The 26,880-nt window shown below is 47.2% G+C and overlaps 1 protein-coding gene and 1 pseudogene across 1 annotated transcript; one reads left to right on the plus strand and one right to left on the minus strand.

Annotated features, from left to right (window-relative positions):
* Positions 1-336: 336 nt before the first annotated feature.
* LOC125112155 (MICOS complex subunit MIC27-like) lies at positions 337-1,122 on the minus strand (annotated as a pseudogene).
* Positions 1,123-4,066: 2,944 nt separating this feature from the next.
* Positions 4,067-26,880, plus strand: POMGNT2 (protein O-linked mannose N-acetylglucosaminyltransferase 2 (beta 1,4-)). The gene is made up of 2 exons (XM_047771282.1): positions 4,067-4,500; positions 24,572-26,880. Exon 2 carries the CDS (start codon positions 24,677-24,679, stop codon positions 26,417-26,419), a length of 1,743 nt encoding a protein of 580 aa, XP_047627238.1. The 5' UTR covers positions 4,067-4,500; positions 24,572-24,676; the 3' UTR covers positions 26,420-26,880.

A 26,880-nucleotide genomic window follows, 5' to 3' on the forward strand; every position in this document is an offset into this window, starting at 1 on the left:
TGTATATGTATAAATATTTATATATACACATATTTTCTCAGATTTTAATCTCATCAGTGTTTATATATTTACTCTTTATTTTTTATAAACACCCATAAAAGTCATCAAATACATCCTAATATTGTACATCTACCTTTTCATTGATCATTTGCTATTGTTTGGATTGTAATCACGGTTTGTGTTTTAATCACTTGTGTGATTCTTCAAACTATACATTAGAAAATGTAAGGGGAAAACTTTTTTTTAATACTCTATGCATCACGGTTACTCATTACATGATTTTTTCCATCGTTATTTGCAACTTCATACATCTTGTAGTTCTCTATGCAGACTATTTCAACTTCTCATGCTGTACGTATCTGCATCTTCTGGATGGGAATGCCCATGATCCATGAGCCTGGGGTCATGCAAAAACTGTGTAGCACCTGATGTGGATTCTGATTTGTCTTTGTTTCAGAGCTAAGTTCTGTTGGCAAAGGCACTGACTGTTTCAGGTTCTGAGTTGTTTTTACAGGTATTGCTATTTCAGCAGAGCTTCCTAGCTTAGTGTTTTCTTTAGGTTCAGGAAGCGACTCTTTTTTGTTTTTTTTTGTCCACAGTGACTTAACTGCTTCATAAATTTGCTGGCTTGTAGTATATGCCTTTTCCCAGTTATCTTTGCAGTTATTACTGACTGAACAGGGTAGCAAACAGTTGTTCCTATAGTGGTTGGTCCCAGTGGATAAGCAATTTTCTTAAACCTAGAACCTTTTTGTAATTACGCCAATTTTTGGAAGAAAGTCTCAAAGTGGATTCTTCAAATAGACATATGCATCTTTTCCAAATTGTACTGTATCCATTATCCCATTTTTCACAAAGACATCATAAGCACCCCTGCACCAGCCAATATAACGACCAGTTGTAGTGTGAATGGATGCAAAGCCCATTTGTAAATGACCTGGCTGTTCTTCAACATATTTAGACTGAAGAGGTGATGCACTGTACATGGGGAGCTGCTCTGGTTTCACTAGCTGCTTTCTGGATTCCTCTTCTTTGGCCACATGCACACTTATAGATGCGCATATTAGACCTACTGGCATGGTTGTCAGCTTTCCCATCCTAAAGGCCGCCATATCTGTGACCCTCTCCCTAAAAGCAACTTAAATTTAAACTTGAAATTTAAAATACATATTTATTGCAGAAAAAGATGCATATGGGTAATGCACAAGATGAAAATAGAAATCACCTGTAATCTCACCACACAGGGTATGTGGTGATTTCCTTCTGGACTCTTTTGAACAATATACTCTTTTTTAAGAAAAGATCACTTTGAATGTTTTGGGGCTTTTTAAATTAAATATGTCATATGAAATATCTTCCACAGTATTAAGTGAATATTATTTTGCAGTATTCTTTTAATGATTTCTTAGATGGTCTATGATGTTATTTAATCAATTCTGTATGGCTGTGGACCTAAGTAATATCCTTGTTTTTGTTGTTGTTGTTGTTCTTGTTCTTGTTTGCTACTTTCTTCTAAAAAACTTTTTATTTTGAAATAATTACAGATTCATAAGTTGCAAAGCTAATAGAGAGGAGTTCTGTTGTGGCACAGAGGGAGGGTTAAGAATCTGGTGTTGTCACTGCAGTTGCTTGGGTTACTGCTATGGTGAGTGTCAGTCTCAGGCCTGGGAACTTCCACATGCCACAGGCATGCTCCTCATCCTCCACCACCAACAAAAGATAGTATAGAGAGGTTCTATGGAATCTTTTTATCCAGTTTCCCCCAATTGTTACATTTTACATAGTTACAGTACAATATCAAAACCAAGTGTTTGACACTGATATAAAGTTGTGTATGGTTCTATGCCATTTTATCATATGTGTAGATTTGTGTAACCACTACCACAATCAAGAACTATTCCAGCACCTCAAAGATCTCCATCCTGCTACCCTTATATAGTCACACTCACCACTTGCCCCGCTACCCCATCTCTAACTCCTGACAACAACTAATCTCCGTCTCTATAGTTTTATTATTTCCTTTTTTTTTTTTGGCTTTTTAGGGCCACACCCCGTGGCATATGGAGATTCCCAGGCTAGGGGTCTAATGGGAGCTGTTGCTGCCAGCCGACACCACAGCCACAGCAATGCTGGATCCTTAACCCACTGAGCAAGGCCAGGGATCAAACCCACAACTTCATGGTTCTTAGTTGGATTAGTTTCTGCTGTACCACAATGGGAACTCCTATTATTTCAATAATGTTATATAAATGGAATCATAAGTATATCACCTTTTGTGGTGGACATTTTTTCACTGAACATAATGCCCCTGATATCCATCCAAGCTGTCGCCTCATCAGTTGTCCATTCTTTTGTAGGACTGAATAGTATTCTGTATATGAATCCATTACAGTTTGTTTAACCATCTATTAAGGGACATGTTGTTTGTTTCTAGTTTGGGGGTATTATAGATAAAGCAGCTGTGAACAATCAGTATAAGTTTTTGTGTGGATACGAGTTTTCATTTCTGTGGGATAAATATCCAGGTGTATGATTGATGGGTCATACGGTAAGTGCATGTTTAGTTTTTTTAAGTAACTACCAAACTATTTCCACCAACAATGTATGAGAGATCCAGTTCTCTGCACACTCACCAGCAGATGGTTTTGACATTATTTTTAAATTTACCTGTTCTCATAAGTGTGTAGTGATATCTCTACATGGCATTAATTTTGCATTTCCCTAATGGCTGTGATATTGAGCATCTTTTCATGTGTTTATTTGCTATATTTACATGCTCTTCAGTAAAATGTCTACTCATATCTTTTGCTGATTTTTGTAATTATGGCCTAGGATACAGTTTAACATTTATTCTTTGGTTGTTTGAAAAAATGTATATTTTATTGTTTAATGGAATATTATGTAAATGTCCATTTGATCCTGTTGTTTTTTTGGTATATTGAGTCTTTCTTTATCTAGTTGTTCTATCAGTTGTTGAGAGAGAAATGTTGAAGGCTCCAAGAGCAGGTTTGTCTGTTTCTACTTTTAGTTCTATCAGTGTTTGATTTATTTATTGGGAGGTTCTAATATTAGGGACATTCAAAGTTAGGGTTATTATGTCTTGCTGGTGAATTGACCCTTTTATCATGACATAGTATCCCTTCTTATCCTTGGTGATTTTTCCTTGCTCTTGATTCTACTTTGTCTGAAACTAATACGGCTACTCCAGCCTTTTAACTTATTATCATTAAAAACAATACTGTTCAGCCTTCGCACTCATCCACACATACTAGAATTTCTTGGTTAGAGGTCTGCATGTTTTTAAAGGCTTTTGACTGTATTGTCAAATTGCCCTGCATAAATTTACTTTTACTGCCACAGCACTTGGGCCTTATCATTTAAAATAATTATAAATGAAATATAGGGTTTTCCAAATTCAGTAGAAGTATTTTCTCATAGATCAATGAGGGTGCTGGTAGTCACAGTTGGTGCACATCTAAGTGAGTAAAATTTTCATCTATCCTAACAAAAGTCAAGAGGTCTAAAATTCGTAAGTCAAGAAGTAAGGATATCTGGAGATAGATCTCAAGAGTCGGCAGTAAATGTCAGATGCAGCAGCCATAAGAGTTGGGAATATTGCTGTTAAAGAGCCGGTCAGTCGCATGGGAGAGGGTGGTGGTGGGCGATTGGAGTGGCACAGTAGAGGAATGGTGCTTTTGTATTTAAGTCCCCTGTAGTATTTTATGTTTAAAAGCATGTGAACGGGAGTTCCCATCGTGGCGCAGTGGTTAACGAATCCGATTAGGAACCATGAGGTTGCGGGTTCGGTCCCTGCCCTTGCTCAGTGGGTTAAGGATCCGGCGTTGCCATGAGCTGTGGTGTAGGTTGCAGACTCGGCTCGGATCCAGCGTTGCTGTGGCTCTGGCGTAGGCCGGTGGCTGCAGCTCTGTTTCAACCCCTAGCCTGGGAACCTCCATATGCCGTGGGAGCGGCCCAAAGAAATAGCAAAAAAAAAAAAAAAAAAAAAAGCATGTGAAAGTATTAACTACTTTGATTTGATTAATAACATGTTTGTTGGCTTAACTTGCACTTAAGTTTATTATGAGGCCTCCCAAATTGCACAAACCTAACACTAAGCAAAACTTTGCCAGTTAGGGAGCAAACTCTAATTCCCAGGATTCCGCGGGTTGAAGGAGCAGGCTGTCAATGGATGCAACTACAATTCCCAGAATTCCGTGAGACAAGTGGGTGGTTCTGGCCTCGGGCTGGGGCGGCTGAACCCAGGATCCTGCGCACGTGCACAAGCTTCCTCACGGGGCTCGTCAGCTGGGGAGACGCACGGAAGGCTCTTGTGAGCCGGGTGGCGACGGACCGGTCTGCGCGGCGGAGCCTGCGTTCCCTGCCTGGGCCTTCACGGCTCAGAGCGGGCGGCGGCGGCGGCGGTTTCGACCAAAAACGGCTCTTCGGAGGGCCAGCCTGGAAGCTTCATTCAGCCCAGCGGAACCCGGGCTACGGGTGCAGGTGAGACGCGCGCGTTCGCGGTGGGCTAGGGTTCCGCGACTCGCCTGGGTTGAAATTGAGGGATAGACCCCCCCCCCCACCCCGATCTCCCCCAGGAGGAGATGACCGGAGCGCTGGGGGGGGGGAGGGGGGTTTGCAGATGGGCGGGAGTGACGTGGGATGCGGGCCGAAGGAGGTGCGAGAGGTGGGCGGGGGTGAGGGGATGTGGACCCTCGGGGTCTAGGTGCACTGGGCCCTGGCGTGTCAGCTGAAGCCCTTAGCTCGGGGCTGGTACTGGTAGCGGTTCCCGCGCCCTTTCGCTTGGGAGGTGCTCATGAGTCGTGGGTTGGGGGGTAGCAGGCAAGGTGCACGGAGGGGGCCTGGACCTCGCGAGCTCCCTTTGAAGGCAGTACTTACGTAGCCCACAAGTGATCTTGGGTCGTTTGGGGCTCAGTAGGGTGCCAACTGTGTGTCTTGTGATGAGAGCCTCTCACAACCTGCTGGGATACCCTCTGAAGGAGGATTCCTGGTCCCAGGCGTGTGTGTAGGAACCCATATCCCTGTCAGTGATGGGAATTCTATGCTAAGGTCTGGGGTCCTCAGGCCAGAGTCTTGCACCTGGTGGTGGGGGTAGGGTTTATTTACTTTATGCCAACCAAATCTCAGAAACTATTCTTGAGGGAAGTGAGAATGAAATGGGAATGGGCTCGTAGGACTTGTTGGCTAAGAGCACAGGCAGAATAAGTTTCATTTACAAAGGTTTACTGTAACATGTTCACTACCTGTGCACCCTTGAGCAAGTCACTTATCCTCTCTGAGCCTCTGTTTCTTTGCAAAATGGGGGTAAAAGCACCTTCAATCACAGGGTTGCTGTGAGGATTACATGAAATGATGCTGCAAAAGTCCTCAGACCAGTGTCTGGTGCACAGTGAATGTGTAGCAAATTTTAGCGCTTGTGGTTGCTAACCACAGAAAACGTTAAAGGTGAGATTGGAACCCAAGTCCGTCACACTGGAACTAATTGCTCTCTCTGACTCTCATGGATCTTGGAGATCTTCCAACTCATCCTTTCACTTACAAACGAGAAATCCAAGTCCTGCTGGGTGGCAGAGCCAGGAAGGAGCACAGGTCTCCTCTTCTCCAGGGTTGGACAGCACATAAGTTCCTGAGTCCCATCCAGGAGGGTGAGGAGAAGCAGAGTGGAATCCTCAGCAAAGAGGAGGATGGGGTGCAGGTGACTGCTATGTGAGTGTCTTGGTGGCCTTGATGTGGTAGATGTCAGAGCATTTTTCAAGCTGACCTTCTGGTTGGCAAGTTCTTGCTCTGAGCCTTGCTTTAGAAAATATTTAGCAATAAACAAAGGCTTCTAGTCTAGTGAATATTAGCTAACCAGAAAATTAAATTACCAAATGCTCTAGTCCCCAAGGGTCCTTATCACTCACTCTCGGTTGGTTGTCAATGGATACTGTCCCCCAGGACCTGCCTATTGCCTGATAGGTTTTTTCGGTTTGTTTTTTGTCTTTTTAGGGCCGCACATGAGCCAAAGGGAAGTTCCCAGGCTAGGGGTAAATCCGAGATGCAACTGCAGGCCTGCACCATAGCCACACAACCCAGATCTGAGCCTTGTCTGCAACCTACACCACAGCTCATGGCAATCTACTGAACCGGCATCCTCATGGATACTAGTTTGATTCATTATCGCTGAGCCACAATGGGAACTCCTACCTGATGGGTTTTTTTAATTGGGCAAAGTCATGAACATGAAAGGCAGAGCTCAAAAATGTCATCATAGACTTAGATGTCAAATTTGGGTTCAGATCCCAGCCTCACCACTTAATAGCTGTGCAACATTGGACAATTCACTTAACAATTCTGAGCATACTCCCTCAAACATGGAGTGAAATTGGTAACACTATTTTAGATTTGTAAGAGGGAATAAATGAGATAATTCATGTAAAGCACTTAGCATTGTGCCTGACACAGAGTCAGAGCCAATGAGTGGGAGTTATAGCCTTATTATGATTAATAATAATCCTATAAAAATAATTGTCAGACTGTGCTTTGCCTGGGTCATCTCTTTGAATTCACAAAACCATCCGGCGAAGTAGGTATAATTGTGTCTGTTTTCTAGACCAGGAAATGGAGGCTTGCCCGGGCTAAGAATTGGCCTAGGCAGTCTCAGAAGGACAAATACTACATGGTACCACTTAAAATATGAATCTAAAATAGACCTATAGAAGCAGAGCATGGAATGGTGGTTACCAGGAATTGGGGGGAAGGGAAATGGGAAGGTATTAGTCAGTGTCAGATAGACAAAACAACCAAATCCTAGAGATCTACTGTACAGCATAGAGGCTATAGTTAACAATGTTCTATTCTATACATCAAATTTTACTATGCAGGTAGAGCTTATGTTAAGTATTCTTATCACAAAAAAATGAGGGCGGAGGAAGCTTTTGAAGATGATGGATAGGTTTATGGCATAAATTATGGTGGTGATTTTATGGGTGTATACCTATCTCCATACTTATCAAGTCATATACATTAATTATGTACACCTTTTTTTTTTTTTTTTTGGTCTTTTTGCTATTTCTTGGGCTGCTCCCGCGGCATATGGAGATTCCCAGGCTAGGGGTCCAATCGGAGCTGTAGCCACCGGCCTACACCAGAGCCACAGCAACGCGGGATCCGAACCGCGTCTGCAACCTACACCACAGCTCATGGCAACGCCGGATCGTTAACCCACTGAGCAAGGGCAGGGACCGAACCCGCAACCTCATCGTTCCTAGTCGGATTCGTGAACCACTGCGCCACGACGGGAACTCCCTGTACACCTTTTGGTATGTCAAAACATTAAAAAGAGACAAGAATTGGTTTACAGCTATGTAGCTGCCAAGTGACAGGACCAGAGCTCATTTCCTGGCATCTCAGCTCCAGAACTGGCACCATTTAATTCACCTGCTCTGCTGCCCAGGATCTTTGCAGTTCTCGGAGCCCACCAATGACCTGGGGCAGTCTCCAGTGTTACATCAGGGGAACTGCTTGGGGAAGAGGCAGGGCCCTGCAGCCTGGCCATGTGTGCTTCCTCTCCATGTCTGAGGTTGGCCAAGGCTGGAGGGTGAGGTGTTAGGAAGAGTCAAGGCAAGCAAGCCCTATGGCCCCTAGAGGTTCTCATCCCTGGACCACAGGCCTAGGGAAGGGCGTAGTCTGGGTGAGATCTGTACAGCTTGGTTATGAAAAGAAATGATCTTCTCTAGGGGCTAGGAGAGTCCTGGAGGCCTGTACTTTTGGGCCTGATCTTTGCTTTGGGGCGGAGGGTCACCTTCGAACCACAGTGTGAGGAAAGGGGGCCTTGGACTGAGCCAGCATTCTGCTGTTTTAATTTCAGCTGCCTATGAGAGCTCCCACTGCCTCTCAAGACCTTTTATAAAATAAAGACTTGGAGGAAATATTTCTAAGGGCTCTTTGAGCTCTAAAAAGCGATAGCTTTGTCATTCTCAATTGGTAGATTAACCCTGTCAGCACAGCACCAGGGCAGGTGGGATAATTGTTACCCCACTGTGCTCCCCAGACCTTCCTTGGGGTGAGAGAATGGCCACAGTTCTCACCTGCCACACATCTCTCTGCCTGGCTGGGTGGTGAGTAATTACACGAGAAGCCTTGGGTTGCTAAGTTACAGTTGAGGGCCTGTGGGTTTGTGTTTCCAGAGCCAGCCACACCTGCTCTGCCCTTGAGCAATGAAAGCTCATTGCTCTGAGATCTACCCTGCTTCTCCATCACTGATTGTACCTCTGAGTCTGAAGCACTGTGAACCCCGGAGTCAGACACAGGTTTGAATCCTGGTGCTTCTGCTTCAGCTGCAAGACCTGGAAGTGCTTAATCCCACTAAGCTTTAGTTTTTCCCACTAAAGTGCTTAATCCCACTAAGCTTTAGTTTTTCATATTTAAAGAAAGTAGAGATAATATAAGTACCTACACGGGAGAGTTTTTGTGAGGTTTAAGTGAAAGGGCATAGAACAGTGCCTGGCACATAGATGCTCACTAAAGTAAGATGATGGTAGCATTGTCTGGCTTCCCATGTCCTCACAGGTGCACACCCAGGGCCCATGGTCCATCTGGGAATCAGACCTTTCACTCTGCCAGTGGTGACTGCCATCGGTACAGTCTTTTTAAAAAAATATTTTTAATATGGTTGATTTACAGTGTTGTTAATTTTCTGCTATACAGCAAAGTGACCTAGTCATTCATTCATATATATATATATATATATTTTTTTTTCTTTTTCTAATATTCTGTCATGTTCTGTCACAAGTGATGGGGGGAAAAATGATTGGATATAATTCCCTATGCTATACAGCAGGACCTCATTGCTTATCCATTCTACATGTAATACTTTGCATCTGCTAACCCCAAACTCCTTGTCCATCCCACTCGCTCCCTCCCTCTTGACAACCACAAGTCTGTTCTCCATGTCTGTGAGTCTATTTCTGTTCTGTAGATAGGTTCATTTGTGCCATATTTTAGATTCCACATGTTACCTCATATGATGTTTGTCTTTCTCTTTCTGATTTACTTCACTTAGTATGAGTATCTCAGTTCCATCCATTTTGCTGCAAATGGCATTATTTTTTATGACTGAGTAGTATTCCATCATGTATATGTACCACATCTTCTCAATCCATTCATCTGTCAATGGACATTTAGGTTGTTTCCATGTCTCGGCTATTGTGAACAATGCTTCAGTGAGCATAAGGGCGCATGTGTCTTTTTTTTTTGGTCTTTTTGTCTTTTTTTAGGGCCGCACCAGCAGCATATGGAGGTTCCCAGGCTAGGGGTCCAATCGGAGCTGTAGCTGCCAGCCTACTCCAGAGCCATGGCAACATGGGATCCGAGCCATGTCTGTGACCTTCACCACAGCTCACAGCAATGCTGGGTCCTTAACCCACTGAGCAAGGCCAGGGATCGCACCCTCATCTTCATTGTTTTTGTTTTTATGGTTCCCATTGCTGTGTAAAAGTGAGTAACTCTGATTTGTTTTTGTTTTTATTTCTATTGCTTTGGGAGGCTGACCTAAGGAAACAATTGTTTGGTTGATATCAGAGAATATTTTGCCTGTGTTCTCTTCTAGGAGTTTTATGGTGTCTTGTCTTATGTTCAAGTCTTTTTTTTTTTGCTATTTCTTGGGCCGCTCCTGCGGCATATGGAGGTTCCCAGGCTAGGGGTTGAATTGGAGCTGTAGCCACCGGCCTACGCCAGAGCCACAGCAGCTCAGGATCCGAGCTGTGTCTGCAACTTACACCACAGCTCACGGCAATGCCGGATCATTAACCCACTGAGCAAGGGCAGGGACCGAACGTGCAAGCTCATGGTTCCTAGTCAGATTCGTTAACCACTGCGCCATGACAGGAACTCCCTATTCAAGTCTTTAAGCCACTCACTGGTAGCCTTTTTTTTGTTTTTTTTCTTTTTAGGGCCGCATGTGCAGCATATAGAAGTTCCCAGGCTCAGGATCAAATCGGAGCTGCAGCTGCCGCCCTACACCACAGACACAGCAATGCTGGATCTGAGCTGCATCTGCAACCTACACCACAGCTGATGGCAACACCGGATCCTTAACCCACTGAGAAAGGCCAGGGATTGAACATTTGTCCTCATAGCTACTAGTCAGGTTCGTTTATGCTGAGCTGCAATGGGAACTCCTCATTGGTACAGTCTTAATACTAGGAGCTGTCTCTTTTCTCCTCTTTGAAAAGCATAACATAGCACCTCTTTCTGGCTGGCCAATGGGTACTAAACCCTGGGTCAGGTTTCAGGGAGCGTTTGGGGACCTGATCAACTATATTGCCACTGTTACTGCTGTTCCCAGTACAGATCCTTGGATCAGGTTGTTTTAGACACACCCAGTGACAAGACACACCCAGGATCCTTCAGTATGGGGGCTTGTGTCAGGAATCATGACACATCCTGGGGTTGGGGGGATTTAGGAGTTACCACGGTTATACTGGGTCCCAGAGCCTCCAAGAGGGGTGGCCAGTCACCATAAGGAACCAGAGAAGAGTCTAGCCTTGCTTCATTCAGTGGTTCATTTCTCAGGGACCTCTCTCTCTACTGGCCTGCGAGTGTGGCCATGCAATACAAGGACCACTACTGGATCTGACCTCTCCAGGGTCTCCCACTGGTGGCTTCTTTAGACCCAAGCTCCACCTCTTGTTCATTTAGCCAGGGCCGAGAGACCTGCGCTGGTTTTCTGCCACTTCAGCATTATAAGTGATTCAGATTGTATGGGAAGGTGTGGGTTGGGAAACTTTTTTCAAAAGAGGGCTTAGAGTCTGACAGCCCTCTTAGTCTGTCCCAGAACATAGGTTTATTTGTCATCTTAGCAGAGGCTGGGAACACGGTTTACTAGCCTTTGTTGATGGGGAGGTTGTCCTCGGTTGTTTACCCTGGGTTGGACAGAAATGCCCTGCTGGGTGTTTTGAAGCAGGGAACTGCAGAATTGTGGAGTGTTAGAAAACCTCAGAGGAGTTCTTAAAATTGAATGCACGCTAGAATTACCGGAAAGCTTTATTAGAAAAACAGGTTCCTACATTCCCCCCGTCGCCCAGAGATTCTGGTGCAGCAGGTCTGGAGGGGGCCCCAGATTCTGCATTACCCATATCCCAGGTGAAGCTGATACTGCTTTAGGGGAGTGAGTTCTGCTTTGGGGGACTCCCTGCTGTCTAGCCCCCATCCCCACCTCACAGGTTGACCTTGGTTTATTGGACCCCTTCCTGGCAGTAGCTGACCCTCATGTTAGAACAGCTCTAACCCTTAGAGAAGTCCTCTTCCTACCTCTTACACAGCACTGCCCCCCCCACTGTGACTTCCTTCCACAGGCCTTAAGGGCCCTGGAGTGGCCCACACAGCTGTGCTAGGGGCAGAGTGGCAGCCGGCTGCTGGGAATGACATGTACCTGAAGTCCACCTTAAGCCTGGGGGCCTGCGTTGCATGTGTCACCATCATGCACATGGTCCATTCAGCTAGACAGGGCTGCAGCCCACCCTCTGCAGCAGCCTCACTCTTGCTACACAGCCCCTTGGGTGTTTGAAGAATACCCGGGGTCCAGGGGCTCCTTTTCCCCAAGGAAGGAGCCCTACTCCTTCAAGCATCTTACACTGGATGGATTTTCTGGGTCCTTGGTGATCCTGGCTGCCTCACTGTGAAGTGTCCCAGAAGGACTCAGGTAGAATAGGGTCATATTAACAGTTAAGCATGTGGACTCTGACCCCACACAGAGGTGCATGACCCGAGTTTAACGAGGAAACATCAGGCGAGCCCAAACTGAGGAACAGACTAGAAAATATCTGATTCTATTAAAAATTGTCAAGGTCATGAAAAGGAGGGAAAGACTGAGAAACTGCCAAGATCCAGGGAGACTAGAGAGACATGCTACTGGGCTGGCAGACTTCAGCCCAGTTTGGATTCTGGATCATAAAATAGAGACCATGGATTCATAACAGTATGTTATCAGTATTAATTTCCTGATTTTATGTGATATGAGAGAATGTCCTTATTCTTAGGAAATAGATGCTAAAGTATTAGGAGCTCAAGGGGCAAAATGTCTCTAGCTTATTTTTAAACAGTTCAGAAAAAGAATGGTAAAACAAATGTGTCAAATTAGCATTAGTGGATCTGGGTAAGGATGTAGGAGCATTCTTTGTACCATACATACAACTCTTTAAGTCTGAGATTATTTCCAGGTTAAAAAAAAATAAATAACAGAGATGACAGACAACTTTAGCTAGCCTGCCTAGAGTTTCATTGCTGCTTCCTGTGTGACCCATGGCAGGTTTCTAACCTCTCTGTGCTTTGGTTCTGTATCTGTAAAATGAAGATCATCATGTCAAGTGGAGAACCCAGCACCTAGTGATTGGCCAGTGGATGTTGGCTCTGATATGATGATGGTGGTGGTGATTATGATGAAAGGGAGGAGTTGAGGGTGATGGTGATGAGACCAAAGGAAAACCCAAGCTGAGGCCTGTCACCTCCTTCCACTCACTATGTTGGGCTCTAGGCTCCCTGGGTGTCTGGCAGGGACTGCCGTGATCTGGACACTGCATGGCTTCACCTTGCAAAAGGCTTCACAAATGATCGTCTGAGCCCATAGGTCTCCACTGGTGAAACCCAGGTCCTGGCATCTTCATCTCCTGCCTTCTCCTGGCAGTGCCCTCACCTGCCCTGCAGCCCGGGCTCCCCTCTCTTTATGTGTCTTGTAATGCAGTGCCCATTCAGCTGTGCATGGCTTCAGGCCTGGCCGTCACTCCCCTGGGATATGAGAGGAGCCCCATGGCTGAGTGGCCTTGGGGCTTACATAATGGATGTGAGAACTAGACACAGCAATGTCTGCTATAGACAGAGCTTTGTGTCAGTCATCACCAACAGGGACACCAACAGAGATGCTTATTTTATCTCCACAATCACCAAAACCCTCCAAAACCTTTCCCAGAACTCCCTCACCCTCCAGGTAGCTGCCCTGGCTGGCCTCAGCTCCAGACAGGACAATTTCTTGTTATGCATACTTCTTCATTCTTTGTAAATATTTTATGCTTGTAGTGAGTAGTCTTCTAATCCTCTTAATGAATTCAATCCTGAGGGCCCGATTGGGGACCGAGGGTTTCCTATAAGAATTGCTTTTATTTGAGTTGGCAGTTTCACTAGGAAAACTGGTGTAGGTGTATTCTCTGTCACCTGCTTAAGCATCACAGCAGAGACTCACATGATTCTGTTCTCTGTTGTGTCCCTGTTTGTGACCACGCTGTTGCCTAGTAGTGCTTTCCTGTTAAGCCAGAAAGGACCAACACAGGCAGATCTAACTTGCAAGTGACCCATGGGTGCCCTGCAAAAGCCAGACGATGTCACAGCAATGGTTTCCATGTTAGTGGGATGATGAAAACTGGTGATTGGTTGCAGCTGAAAACTGGTGAGAGGGTTGCAGGCAGGCCAGTGGGAGGCTGGACCCACCTTCACCTGTTCATCTGTCCCACCTGTGCCGAGCGCCTTGGCATCTTGGCTGTCCTCAGCAAAGTGCGACCTCGCCCATCACACAGAGTCACACAGACTGGAATTCTCTTGCCCACCCCCCCACCCAAGTAGTTCCATCCTCATTTACTGATAAGGAAGTAATCCCTATCTGCAGCTGTTGATTTAGGATTAATGTCTCTCGTTTTGCCTTGCTTTATCCTTCAAAGCAAAATGTTATTAGCCACATTAAGTTTTTAGTCCAAGAAGATGCATTCCTAACTAAATGTTAAATATGCCTGTTCAATTAAATGTTAGATTTTACAAGGAGCACTCAAGAGACTGCCAACACTTTGCCAAAGGGTAAATGCTTTTGGCAGAAAACGTGATGCCTTGTCTGTTTGTTCAGGTTTGTCAGTAGCATTGGATGAAGATCTAACTTGGGAGCATATACAACGTACGTTAGGAGTACCACCAATTCCATGTGCTGCTTCTGGTAGCAATAAATGGCAGGGGGTGGGGGAGCAGGGAAAGAGATCATTCTGGGGCTGTTTGAGTTATTGGAACTTGTTTGCTCTTTACTAACTCACAACATGTGAGACTCATTGGTGCGAGGCGGGAAGATTCCATAACTCAGCGCTGCATTTAGAATGAAGGCACTTTGCCATCAATGACAAAATAAGGATTCTATGATTTTCAGTCAGAAGTGTGAACAACCCTTAAAAATGAAGTCTTTGGAGTTCCCGTTGTGGCTCAGTGGTTAACGAACCTACTAGTATCCATGAGGACGTGGGTTCGATCCCTGGCCTCGCTCAGTGGGTTAAGGATCTGGCATTGTCATGAGCTGTGGTGTAGGTCACAGACGAGGCTAGAATCTGGCATTGCTGTGGCTGTGTAGGCCAGCAGCTACAGCTCTGATTTGACCCCTAGCCTGGGAACCTCTGTATGCTGTGGGCGCGGTCCTAAAAAGAAACCCCACCCCACACCCCACCCCCAGCAAACAAAAAGTGAAATTTTTATTCTGTTTGCATAAAACCTCGTCTTGACCTGGGCCCTGCTAGTCTTCTGAACCTGGGTCTGGCGGAGGTGGTGCTGGCAGTCCCAGCCACCCCTGACCCCCACAGCCTTGCTCCTAGGGGCGTGATTGGTGAACAGCAGCTGGTCCTGACAGTTGGGAACCCAGTGCAGCTGACCAGGCCAGCAGGAGAGCACTTCCCTTTAGACCAGAGCTTACAACCCTGGGCCCCTTGTGTCCTTGGGCCTATGTATCAGCTTCACTCAATGTGAAAAGTTGCCAGAAATGGCAGATTAGGACATTTCACATTTTAAGTGGATTTCTGGCATCTCTGGAGAAGCCAGAAGAGTAGTGTTACAGACTGGATTGCATCCTTGCAAATTCATAGTTGAAGCCCTAACTGCTAATGTGTCTATATTTAGAGATAGGACCTTTAAGGAGGTAATTAAAGTTAAATGAGGTCAAAAGGGTGGGGCCCTAATCCAGTAGGACTGATGTCCTAATAAAAAGAGGAAGAGAGACTCACGATCTCACTCTCCCCTTTGCACACAAAGAGGTTATGGGAGCACCCAGTGAGAAGGTGGCTGTCTGCAAGCCCAGGGAGAGGCCTCAGGAGAAACCAGTCCTGTTGACACCTTGATCTTGGACTCCCAGGCTCCAATTTCTGTTAAGTTACCCAGTCTGCAGTACTTGGTTATGGCAGCTGGAGCAGACTAATACTAGTAGGTGCAACCAGGCCACTTTCCTGCCAGGCCTTCATCATCTTGAGCTTTATCCTGAGTGTTTGTCTCTGGGTCACCCTGCTCACCCCTGGCTTCAGTCTCCCCATTGGCTTTTGACCTCAGCATGTTAATTTGTACGCAGCTCTAGGCCTAGAATTCCTGGGCTTCTACTCCTTATCAGATACCAAGGCCCCTGTGAATGTCTTCTCTGTGCCTGTGTCTGGAGCTGGGCAAGGCCCCCCAGGAGTGGAGCCTGCTCCCCATGCTAGATGCACAGCCTGAGGTGAGGTGTCCCCACAGTGGCAGCTCCTCCCCACTGCCCAGCTCTTACCGTGTCAGCAGTTGTGGCAGCATCCTCAGTACTTTCTTCCTGTGCTTCCTGGAATAGATGGGATTCTGGGAAGGAGAGTTGGCTAGGTCTGTGGAAATCTGGTAGTATCTGGCCTAGGAGCCAAGGGAAGCAGTTTTGATGGAGGAATTGGCAGCATCCTTCTGTCTGCCTCAGTTTCTAGAGGGCTTTTTAAAGCAGATTTTTAATCTCTTGTTTATTTCTTTTTTCCTTTTCTTTTGAAAATATGTATTTTTTTTTAGCTTGAACCCATTCTTCTAGTTATTGACTTGTCAGCAAAATTAAATGAAAACTAGCTCAATATCTTTTATCTACCATATTTAAGTAGAGTACATTTTTGACGAAAATATGTTAACACTAAAAATATACCACTGAAAAGCATTCCTTGGAGCTTCCTGGTGGTCTAGTGGTTAGGACTTGGTGCTTTCACTGCTGCGACCCAGGTTCAGTTCCTGGTCTGGAAACCGAGATCCCATATCAAGCCACATATGGCAGCCAGAAAAGAAAAGTATTCTTGCTCTATCAGTCTTTGTCCTGGCCGAGCCCCTAAGCACTTTGTACCCCATACCCACTGGGTCCTAAATCTTGTGCCTGAGGGAAAGGAGGCAGAGAATGACAAATCTGGTGATGTTTGAGTCCCCAGGACCACTTTGTCCTGAATGCAGAGATGAGGGCCCAGTGGTGCCTGGGCTGTTAGTGTAGACATGCTTACACGCTCTGTGTTCAAATCCTGATGCCATTCCATGCAGGCCAGGGGCCTTGGGACACATGTACTTAGCTTCTCCTCACCTCTGTGTTCCAGTCTGTAAGATGGGGAAAATGTTAATGCTGCTTTGCTAGCCACTTAAATATTGGTTTGAGGATTAAATGAGAAAATGCACAAATATATATATTTTTTTTAACGTAGTGAAGGACCCCAAGCAATCTATCTTGATGTCCTACCTCCAAATCAGTATATACAAATGAACATACTGAATACATATACAATATATTTTTTATTTATTTTTATCAATAGAGACTTTATTGTTTGTTTGTTTGTTTTGTTTTGCTTTGCTTTATCTAGGGCCGTTCCCACGGCATGTGGAGGTTCCCAGGCTAGGGGTCGAATCGGAGCTGTAGCCACCAGCCTATGCCAGAGCCACAGCAACGCTGGATCCGAGCCGTGTCTGCAACCTACACCACAGCTCAGGGCAACGCCGGATCCTTTAACCCACTGAGCAAGGCCAGGGATCGAACCTGCAACCTCATGGTTCCTAGTCAGATTCGTTAACCACTGCACCACGACGGGAACTCCCCACAAATAATTTTTAAGTTCACTGCCAGCATAGAATGTTGGGAGTGACAGGGGTTCTGATTTTTAATTTTGTACTGAAAACTGGCTGCTCACCAGGGAGAGGCTTTTTCTAAATTTATGGGGCCACCTTCCCAGAGCAGGGAAGCAAGTCATTAGGAAGATGGAGTGAAGCTGGGAGGCTGTGAGAGTGCCCCACAAAGCTATTGGGGGTTCGGCCCCTTTGGGAATTGGTTTGGGGTTGTGCGGTGTGGTACCTGTTTTTCGTTTGCTGTTAATTTTAGGAGCCCTAACCTAGAAATTATCATGCTAAGTGAAGTCAGTCCGACAATGAGACACCAACATCATATGCTGTCACTTACCTGTGGAATCTAAAAAAGGACACAGTGAACTTCTTTGCAGAAGAGATACTGACTCACAGACTGAAAAACTTTTGGTTTCCAAAGGAGACAGTTTGCGGGATGGGGGGATGCGCTGGGGGTTTGAGATGGAAATGCTATAAAATTTGGTTGTGATGATTATTGTACAACTATAAATGTAATACAATTCATTGAGTAATTAAAAAACTTTTTAGGAGCCCTAATGGAAGTAAATTATGACAGCAGATGTGTTTTGAGGCCTGTTACATATTTTACATGCCTTAGTTCACTTATTCTCATGACACCCTGAGGAGGTTATACTTCCCATTGTACAGAGGAGGACATGGAGGCTTGAGGCAGTAGAGGGACCTGCCAAGATCATAAAGGCTGTTCACATGTGGTCTTGAAGGCAGGTGAATGTGAGCCTGACCCTGGGAAGAAGTCTTGAGCACCACCTTTACAAAGGAGGCGTGAAGTCTCCACTGCCTCTTGCGTGTGTCCTGACGCCCACGCTGGCCCAGATGGAATGCACTAACATGGTATGCGAGAGGTTCCCACTTCCTAAGCAGGCTCTCCTCTTAGCCACCCAATGGATGTGCTCTTCCTCTAGGGAGCCCTTTGGGTGAGATCACTGGGAAAGGGATTTTTGAGCAGAGGCCAAATGACTATCTCATCAGGATGACCTGAGGGATGATCAGATGAGGGGTTGGGCAGGTCCTGATGAACAAAGAAAGCTTGTCACCTGTGCCGAGTACCTCCTTGACACTTCTGGGGCAGGAGAAGCACCTCTAGCACTGGTGGCTCCACCCTACCCCCCAACAGTGAAGAGGCTGCCTCCGTTAGTGCTCTAGAGCATGCAGCCCCTGCCTCTGTGACAGCTGTGCCACATCAGCTGCCACATTAGGAGTCCCTTGTCTCCTCTGCCACAGGGGGAACCTTGAGTCAGGGATGTCTTTTTTTTTTTTTTTAATCTCTTGTACATACCCTACTCTCACTTGAGCTGAGGCAAAGCCTCACTCCCTTGTTTTCTTAATGTTCTCTTAAGTCTTTGGACTTAGATTCATGAATGGAGGTAGACATGGATAGAGGCATGGACAGGGCTAGAGATAGCCTCACACACCTCATCTTCCTGTAGGTGAAGTTGGGGGGCAGTCAGGCTGCCTTGCCCAGCACACCTGCTGGTGCTGCCCTCTGGGCAGGGGGTTGGGGGTGCTCGTGTCCATTCCGCGCCACACTGATGGTTATGTCAGGTCAGTGCTGCACCTGCCCACGTCTCACCAGACCCTGTTGTCAAGAGAATGAAGTAGGGACCCTAGGGACCTATGTCCTTTCTACTATGTGGCACGAAGCAAGGCTTCAGGAGGGGTTTCCTTTGGGGATCTATTCAGAGCTTGCCTCCTTGCTGGAAGATGGGTGCTCTGGGCAAGTGCCCTTTGTAAGCCTTGAGGGCTCTTCTTTCTTAGCATGGGCATCCTCCCTCTGCTGCTCACCTATTCTGGCTTTGTCTAGGACCATGACCCCACAGGTAACTTGAGACAAGAGTGGTCTGGTCATGGTAAGTGACAGGCTCCACCCCTCCCAGAGACTACATGTGTTGAAGGCAACACACCCAAGCTATTGATGCCATGCCTTGAAAGTCCAAGAGGACTGTCTTTCCCATGTAATGAGTTTATTTCCAAAGAACAGGTTCTGCAGTCAGCCCTCTACCTTACAAGCAGAGAAGGGGCCCCTGAGGCCATTGAGTTGACTTCTTTATGTGCTTCCTTGCCCCTGGCCAGGTTTGCTCTTAATCTGCCTCCATAACAAGACTCCACAGGGGCCCTGCCCTCCTCTCCCAGCAGCCTGGTCCCTGGTACGGAAAAGCTGTGTCCCTTCAGCCAGCAGACAGGACTTAGGAGGATCTTGGCTTCTTCGGGGTCTGATTAATGTACACTTTCGCTCCATCTGTTATCTTTTGAAAACATGTCTGAGGATTTTGCCCGACGCTTCCATTCTCCTAGTGTCTGCAGACTGCTACAGTGCAGGTGGGTCTGGTGTTGGGGGGTGTGGACAGATGCAGAGGGGAGTGTGGGGAACAAACTGGAGAACTTTATAGTTCTTGTTGGCGTTCTCACTGTCACACTTTGGCTATTTCATAGGAGGTAAAAGTGCAAGGGCAGCTTTCCATCTTTCTCCAGTGGCAAAGTATAATAATATTTGTGTTAATTAACATTCCCCAGAGTTCCTGTTGTGGCTCAGCAGAAGCAAATCTGACTAGCAACTATGAAGACGCAGGTTAGATCCCCGGCCTTGCTCAGTGGGTTAAGGATCCCAAGTTGCCGTGAGCTGTCGTGTAGATTACAGAAGTGGCTCGGATCCTGAGTTGCTATGGCTGTGGTGTAGGCCAGTGACTACAGCTCCGATTTGACCCCTAGCCTGGGAACCTCCATATGTCATGGATGCGGCCCTAAAAGGAAAAACAAAAAGTTCCCCTAGAAGCAAATTCTCAGATAAGGATTTAAGTGCAAGTAGATTATCTACACTCAATCCCAATAAACATGACCGGGAGGCCGGGGGAGGGGGTGAGTATGACAGGGCAGGGAAGAAGACCAGTTACCACTCTGGGCAGCTGCCTAATCCACTTGCTCCGTTAGGGAACTCCGGGAGTCTATGGAGCACACTTACCTGGAACCCTCTTACCCGGGGAGAATGGGATTGGGGGATTTATATGATCATTCCCATCAGATGGTGGCGCAAGCTGCCCAGCCTGAAAGTGGTAAAGTTAGAAACCGAGGCAGTCTGACCTCAGGGTCCCATAATTTAACAACCGTGTTATTTCTAGGGAAATGTTCTGTCCATCCCCAGCAAAGCTTCCCTCCCATCTTCCCTCTTGGAAGGGTCGCTGGAGAGCCTAAAGTGTCCGTGCAAGGTCCACATGGGCCAGTCTCTATTTTTCCTGCCTTCTGTCAACACCATTCTGGCAGGGCCTGGGGATGGGTGGAGGACCAAGCATCTGATTAAAAACAGCCCTCCTCACTCCCCAGGCTCCAAACCCAGTCTCTGCCTAGTTGTGTACTGGCCCCACAAGGCCCCTAGTCCATGTTTCCTGGTTCCCATAAGCTCTGTCCCAAGTTCAGTGACTTGACTGGGATTGACTGCTTCACACTTATTCCCCCTAGTCCTCTTTGCTGCCTGTGGCCCCCACCCCACTTCCCACCTGCTGCCAAGCCAGCCTTTCACTGCAGGAGCACCTAGGAGAGGGGCAGGTAGCAGAAAGCTCTCTAGAGAGGCGATGAGATCCCGGGGCTGAGATGCCCACTCAGGCTGGAGGTGGGTCTTGCTTTCTGATATTGCCTGGGTGTGTCTCTTTTAGCTTTAGCTGCTGTTGGAAGCCTTTTTTTGTCTACAATCAGAGCAAAATATATTCATCAACTCATGCCTCATGCATCTGTTTCCCATCTCTCCAGGGAAAGCTTTATTTCATATTTTCTGAGTATTAATTTATTACTCACCCACTTTCCAGTATTCTGTCATTTGTAATTGTGATTTATTTGATTCTTTATCATTTCCTTTTAAACTTCTTCTTATGGAAAATATCAGACAAACATAAAAGAGGATCCAAAAAAAGACCCCATCATCATCTTCCACAATTACCAGTGTTCTCCTGTCTTATTCCATCTGTCTCCTTCTTTGCTGGAGTATTTTAGAACAAACCACATAAATGTCATTTTGCCTATAAATACTATGTTCTCTTGATTTTTCAGGCCACACCTGCAGCATGCAGAAATTCCCGGTCCCCAGGGGTCAAACCTGAGCCATGGTAGTGACCTGAGCCACAGCAGTGACAATGGTGAGTCCTTTACCACTAGACTACCAGGGAGCTCCTCTTGTTTCTTATCTAATTTTTAAATAACTTTTTGTTTTGAAATAATCTCAGACTTACAGAACAGTTACCAAAAATGCTCCTTCACTCAGCTTACTCTGATGTTAACATCTTGCACAACCAACAGTATAATTACTAAAACTAAGAAATTAACACAGCACTAATACTAAACCACAAACCTCACTCAAATTCTGCCGGTTGTCTTACTAATGTCCTTTTTCTGGCCCAGGAGCCCATATTGCATTTAGTTGTCCTGTCTCCTTAGTCTCCTCCAATGTGGGACCTCCTCAGTCTTTCCTTGTCTTTTATGACAAACTCTTATAGAGTCCTGGTCAGGTATTTTATAGAATTTCCTTCAATTTGGGTTTAATGTTTTCTCTATTAACTAATCTACAGACCATATTCAGAGCTAGAGCTGGAACTAGGCCCAAGTTTCCCCAATTTAGAAGTACAAATTGAAGTTATGTATTTTGGGCAAGAAAGCTGCAGAAATGAGGTTACCCTTCTCAGCACTGTGTGTAAAAGGTACATGATGTCAGTATATTGTTACTGGGAATGTTGATTATTTGGTTCAGAGGCTGTCTGCCAAACTCCTCTGCTGTAAAATTTCTATTTTTACCTTTGTAATTAATATGTATCTCATAGGGAGATAGTTGGAGGAGATGGGAACATTTCCTTTTTCTCATCATACTTTCACCCACTAATTTTAGCATCCATCAGTGGATCTTGTCTGAAACAGTTATCACTGTGGTGTTCGTCAAATGATGACTTCTTTTTTTAATGATGATTTTCTATTTGCACCATTTTTTCTACATTTATTATACCATAAGGGTGATCTGTCTCTTCTCCCCTATTTATTTATTCAATAATTTATTCATATCAATATTGATTCGTGGATATTTAGTTTATTCTATGGGTTATAATCCATTACTATTGCTTTTTAACTTTTCTATTCAGATTGTCCCATATTTAGCCATTGGGAGCCCCTTCATTTTGGCTTCTGTGCCCTTTTGATATATGCCATTCATTTCTTGAGAACTTGCTTACATTGTGGCACTGTAAGATGTTTTAAGCTTATTTTATACGTTCCCTTTCCCAGCCCTGTAAACAATTATTTCTTCAAGGAGCTCTGGTTCCTTTTAATGAAGAATGATATTTATTTATTTAGTCTTTATTTTTTTTTATTTTATTATTTTATTTTATTTTATTTTATTTTATTTTTTAGGGCCTCACCTGTGACATGTGGAGGTTCCCAGGCTAGGGGTCAAATCAAAGCTGTAGCCGCTGACCTACCCTACAGCCAAAGCAGTGCAGAATCTGAACCATATCTGCGACCTACACCACAGCTCACAGCAATGCTGGATCCTTAACCCACTGAGCAAGGCCAGGGATAGAACCTGAGTCCTCAGGGATGCTAGTCAGATTTGTTAACCACGAATGGGAACTCCTGAAGAATGATATTTAGAAACCAAGATCTGAGTGCTGGGTGGGCTCATTGCTGCCGTGGTGTCATTGCTGTCGGACTCCCCAGTGGTCAGAACTAGGAGCCACTTGTTTGTGGATAGATACCTACACCCAGCCATTCCTCCTGTTCATGTTGCCCCGTGTCATTCTGGCATAGTCCTTCTCCAGTCCTCCAGCTCAGATCTGAGCTGAGGCCCTCAAGGTGGTCTCACCAACCCCTGGTGAGATACCCTGCCCTCCCTTCCTTTGCATTTTCTTCTTAAACCCTTCTTGTCCTTTCCTTTATTTTCTCAATTCTGTTCCTCTCCCCACCTTAAAGATGAATTAACTCTCTCTCCTTCCAACCTCTTTGTGAGCAGCCTTTGTACTATCTGGACCATGGTGATGGTAAGGATAGTTGGTTCCCATAGTGGGACCAAAGGACATTGGTCAGAAATTGTCAAGTATCAGCAATTTAACGTGGTTCAACCTAGCTGGTGAGGCTGGGTGGAGAATTTCTAGATGAGGACACATATATTTGGAAAAATACATGCACCAATGTCATTTTACAGATACAGGTATAGATATAAAATGCTAATTTCAGAAAGTAGAAGTTGATGAAGTCCTGTTGTCTTGGGGAGCAGGTGTTGCAGAAGAGAGACTTGTGCATGAGAAGTTCTTGGGGGAAGGGGATGCTGGATTTTACAGGTGAATTTGAGGCATGAAAGATTTCCCCTTTAGTATCAGCAGGTGCATGGATTTGAAAAGACTAAAAAACACTGACGCTTAAGCGGATTTCTCAGCTACATGGTTTCTGAGCTCATAGAGATCCTGCCCTAGAGATGAACAGGGCTGACTGGAGGCACAGTCAGCAGCCAGCTAAGAAGGCAGCTGCCGTGCCCTGTCCTCTGACCCCTTGGCTAATGTCAGGTGTTCCCTGTGCTGTTCCCGTGCAGGCTAAGGGTGAGATTCTTCAACTGTCTGAACAGTCCTAGGTTTCAGAGCAGGTATAATATTCTTCCTGGTAGGGTGGGAAAATGGGAGCAAATGCCTGCAGCCCACCCAGGCCTCCCTGTAGGTGTGTGTGTGTGTGTGTGGGACAGGAAGTTTAACCCTTTGGAGATTTTGTGGTGACACTCAAACACAATTGGACCACCAAGGGGACACATTTCTACCCATCTTTCCACGGAGGTCTGAAAACCAGCAGGCGTAATTTCCCGGCAGCAGCTTTCAGTGAGAGCAGATGTCCCCTGTCTCTGTGGTACGAGTGTGGTGCATGTCCCGGGAAGGGGCACCTGGGTCCTGGTGTGCAGCCAGGGAACAGGGCTCACAGGCCTTCAGTCCCCTTTGTGCCCATGGTAAGGCAAAGTCCTTACCTAGCAGTACCAGGCACATCAGCCCCTAGCGGGGATTTTCCCTGAGGCCTCTTGTCACACAAACCTCTGTTGGTTACCTTTCACTGCAGCAGTGCTTCTAGCCCCAGAATGTCAGGGACCAATGATAAGAACTGAATGAATGACTTCTTCAGCTCAGATATCTCACATGGTTTTGACTGTGTTTGACCGGTGGTTCTGATGATCTTGGCTGGGCTCACTTACAAATCTGAAGGTCACCTGAGCCAGATGGAACATGGCTGGGAGGGACCAGCAAGATAGGCTGAACACGTTTTTTTCCTCAGGGCAATACCCTAAGTGTAAAGAAGGCAAGGCCAGTGATGCAAGTGCTGTTCAAGCCTCTGGTTATGTTTTTTTCTGCTAACATCTCATTGGCCAAAGCAAGTTATATGGCTAAGCCCACACTCAAGGTTCAGGAATGTATCCCCGCCACCCCACCCCCAACCCCGCTGCACGTCCGGGCATCCCATGGAAACAACAGAGGGGTGGTGGTGAAGTTTTGAAAGGTCTAATGTATGCTATCTTCCAGTGTACAAAATGGTGCAAGGATCCAGGGCCAGAGCAGAGTCCAGCACAGTGCCTGGCATGGAGTGGGTGCTTGGGGTGACTCCAGATACACCTGGCCGACACCTTTTCCTTTATCCATCTCTCCTTCTGCAGGCCTCTGCTGGTCCTCAGGTTGCCCGCAGGGATGGGTAAGGCCTTCCAGGCCCTTGACACTTCCTAGGGGCCATTGTCCCACTAGGGTCCCTCAGCAGCGCTAGGATGCACCTCTCAGCCGTGCTCAACGCCCTCCTGGTGTCGGTGCTGGCGGCGGTGCTGTGGAAGCATGTGCGGCTGCGCGAGCATGCAGCCTCACTGGAGGAGGAGCTGGTGCTCGGCCGTCGGGCCCCTGAGCCGACCCCTACGCTGCGCATCGACTACCCGAAGGCTTTGCAGATCCTGACAGAGGGTGGCACGCACATGGTGTGCACCGGCCGCACGCACACCGACCGCATCTGCCGCTTCAAGTGGCTCTGCTACTCCAGCGAGGCAGAGGAGTTCATCTTCTTCCACGGCAACGCCTCTGTCATGCTGCCCAGCCTGGGCTCCCGGCGCTTCCAGCCGGCCCTACTTGACCTATCCACCGTGGAGGACCACAACACCCAGTACTTCAACTTCGTGGAGCTGCCGGCCGCCGCCCTGCGCTTCATGCCCAAGCCTGTGTTCGTGCCCGATGTGGCCCTGATTGCCAACCGCTTCAACCCCGACAATCTCATGCACGTCTTCCACGACGACCTGCTGCCCCTCTTCTACACGCTGCGCCAGTTCCCCGGGCTGGCCCGTGAGGCCCGGCTCTTTTTTATGGAGGGCTGGGGTGAGGGCGCCCACTTTGACCTCTATAAGCTGCTCAGCCCCAAGCAGCCCCTCCTGCGGGCACAGCTGAAGGCCCTGGGCCGACTGTTGTGCTTTTCCCACGCCTTTGTGGGCCTCTCCAAGGTCACCACCTGGTACCAGTACGGCTTCGTCCAGCCCCAGGGCCCGAAGGCCAACATCCTCGTCTCAGGCAACGAGATCCGGCAATTTGCACGGTTCCTGACGGAAAAGCTGAATGTGAGCCACGCAGGGGGCGCCCTGGGCGAGGAGTACATCCTGGTCTTCAGCCGCACCCAGAACAGACTCATCCTGAATGAGGCAGAGCTGCTGCTGGCCCTGGCGCAGGAGTTCCAGATGAAGACGGTGACAGTGTCCCTGGAGGACCATGCCTTTGCAGATGTCGTGAGACTGGTCAGCAACGCCTCCATGCTGGTCAGCATGCACGGGGCCCAGCTGGTCACTGCCCTCTTTCTGCCCCGAGGGGCCACCGTGGTGGAACTTTTTCCTTACGCCGTCAACCCTGACCACTACACCCCCTATAAGACGCTGGCTACGCTGCCTGGCATGGACCTCCAGTACATAGCCTGGCGGAACACGATGCCCGAGAACACAGTCACGCACCCGGAACGGCCCTGGGACCAGGGGGGCATCGCCCACCTAGACCGTGCAGAGCAGGCTCGCATCCTGCAAAGCCAGGAGGTCCCACGGCACCTTTGCTGCCGGAACCCCGAGTGGCTCTTCCGAATCTACCAGGACACCAAAGTGGACATCCCGTCCCTCATCCAAACCATACGGCGCGTAGTGAAGGGCCGGCCGGGGCCGCGGAAGCAGAAGTGGACGGTCAGCCTGTACCCCGGCAAGGTGCGGGAGGCGCGGTGCCAGGCGTCGGTGCAGGGCGCCTCCGAGGCCCGCCTCACCGTCTCCTGGCAGATCCCGTGGAACCTCAAGTACCTGAAGGTGAGGGAGGTGAAGTATGAAGTGTGGCTCCAGGAGCAGGGAGAGAACACCTACGTGCCTTACATCCTGACCCTGCAGAACCACACCTTCACTGAGAACATCAAGCCCTTCACCACTTACCTGGTGTGGGTCCGTTGCATCTTCAACAAAACCCTCCTGGGACCCTTTGCAGATGTGCTTGTGTGCAACACGTAGCGAGTGGGCCTGGCCAGGTGTCAGCAGGGTGGTTCCTCCAGCTCGGCATCCCTGGGCCCACCAGTCCCTGGGGGTGGCTTCTGGGAATTATTTATTTATTGAGCAGCCCTGTGCCTCTGGGTCATCTTACTGCATTGGAGGTGTGGGGTTCCCAGCGCACCTCTTTGCACAGGTATGATGGGGCCTCCCCACCCCCTTCTCCCATCCTGAGCATCCGACCCCTGGAGAAGGTCCTTATGGGGAGGAGGAAGAGAGGGTAAGAATCCCAAAGAACCTCTGGCTCAGTGATCATGCCCTTCCCTATGGAGTGTTTCTGGTTGGTATCCGGGTTTTTGGAAGCTGCAGGTAATCATGTGGTTGTTCAGGCGGGAGGCACCTCAGCTTCCATCATCATGAAATTCACCTATAGCCCCTGTGAAGGGTGTGTTTGGAACATTCATTAAATAATTATAAATATCGTG

This window comes from Phacochoerus africanus, chromosome 1, assembly GCF_016906955.1.
Source record: "Phacochoerus africanus isolate WHEZ1 chromosome 1, ROS_Pafr_v1, whole genome shotgun sequence".
Lineage (NCBI taxonomy): Eukaryota > Metazoa > Chordata > Mammalia > Artiodactyla > Suidae > Phacochoerus > Phacochoerus africanus.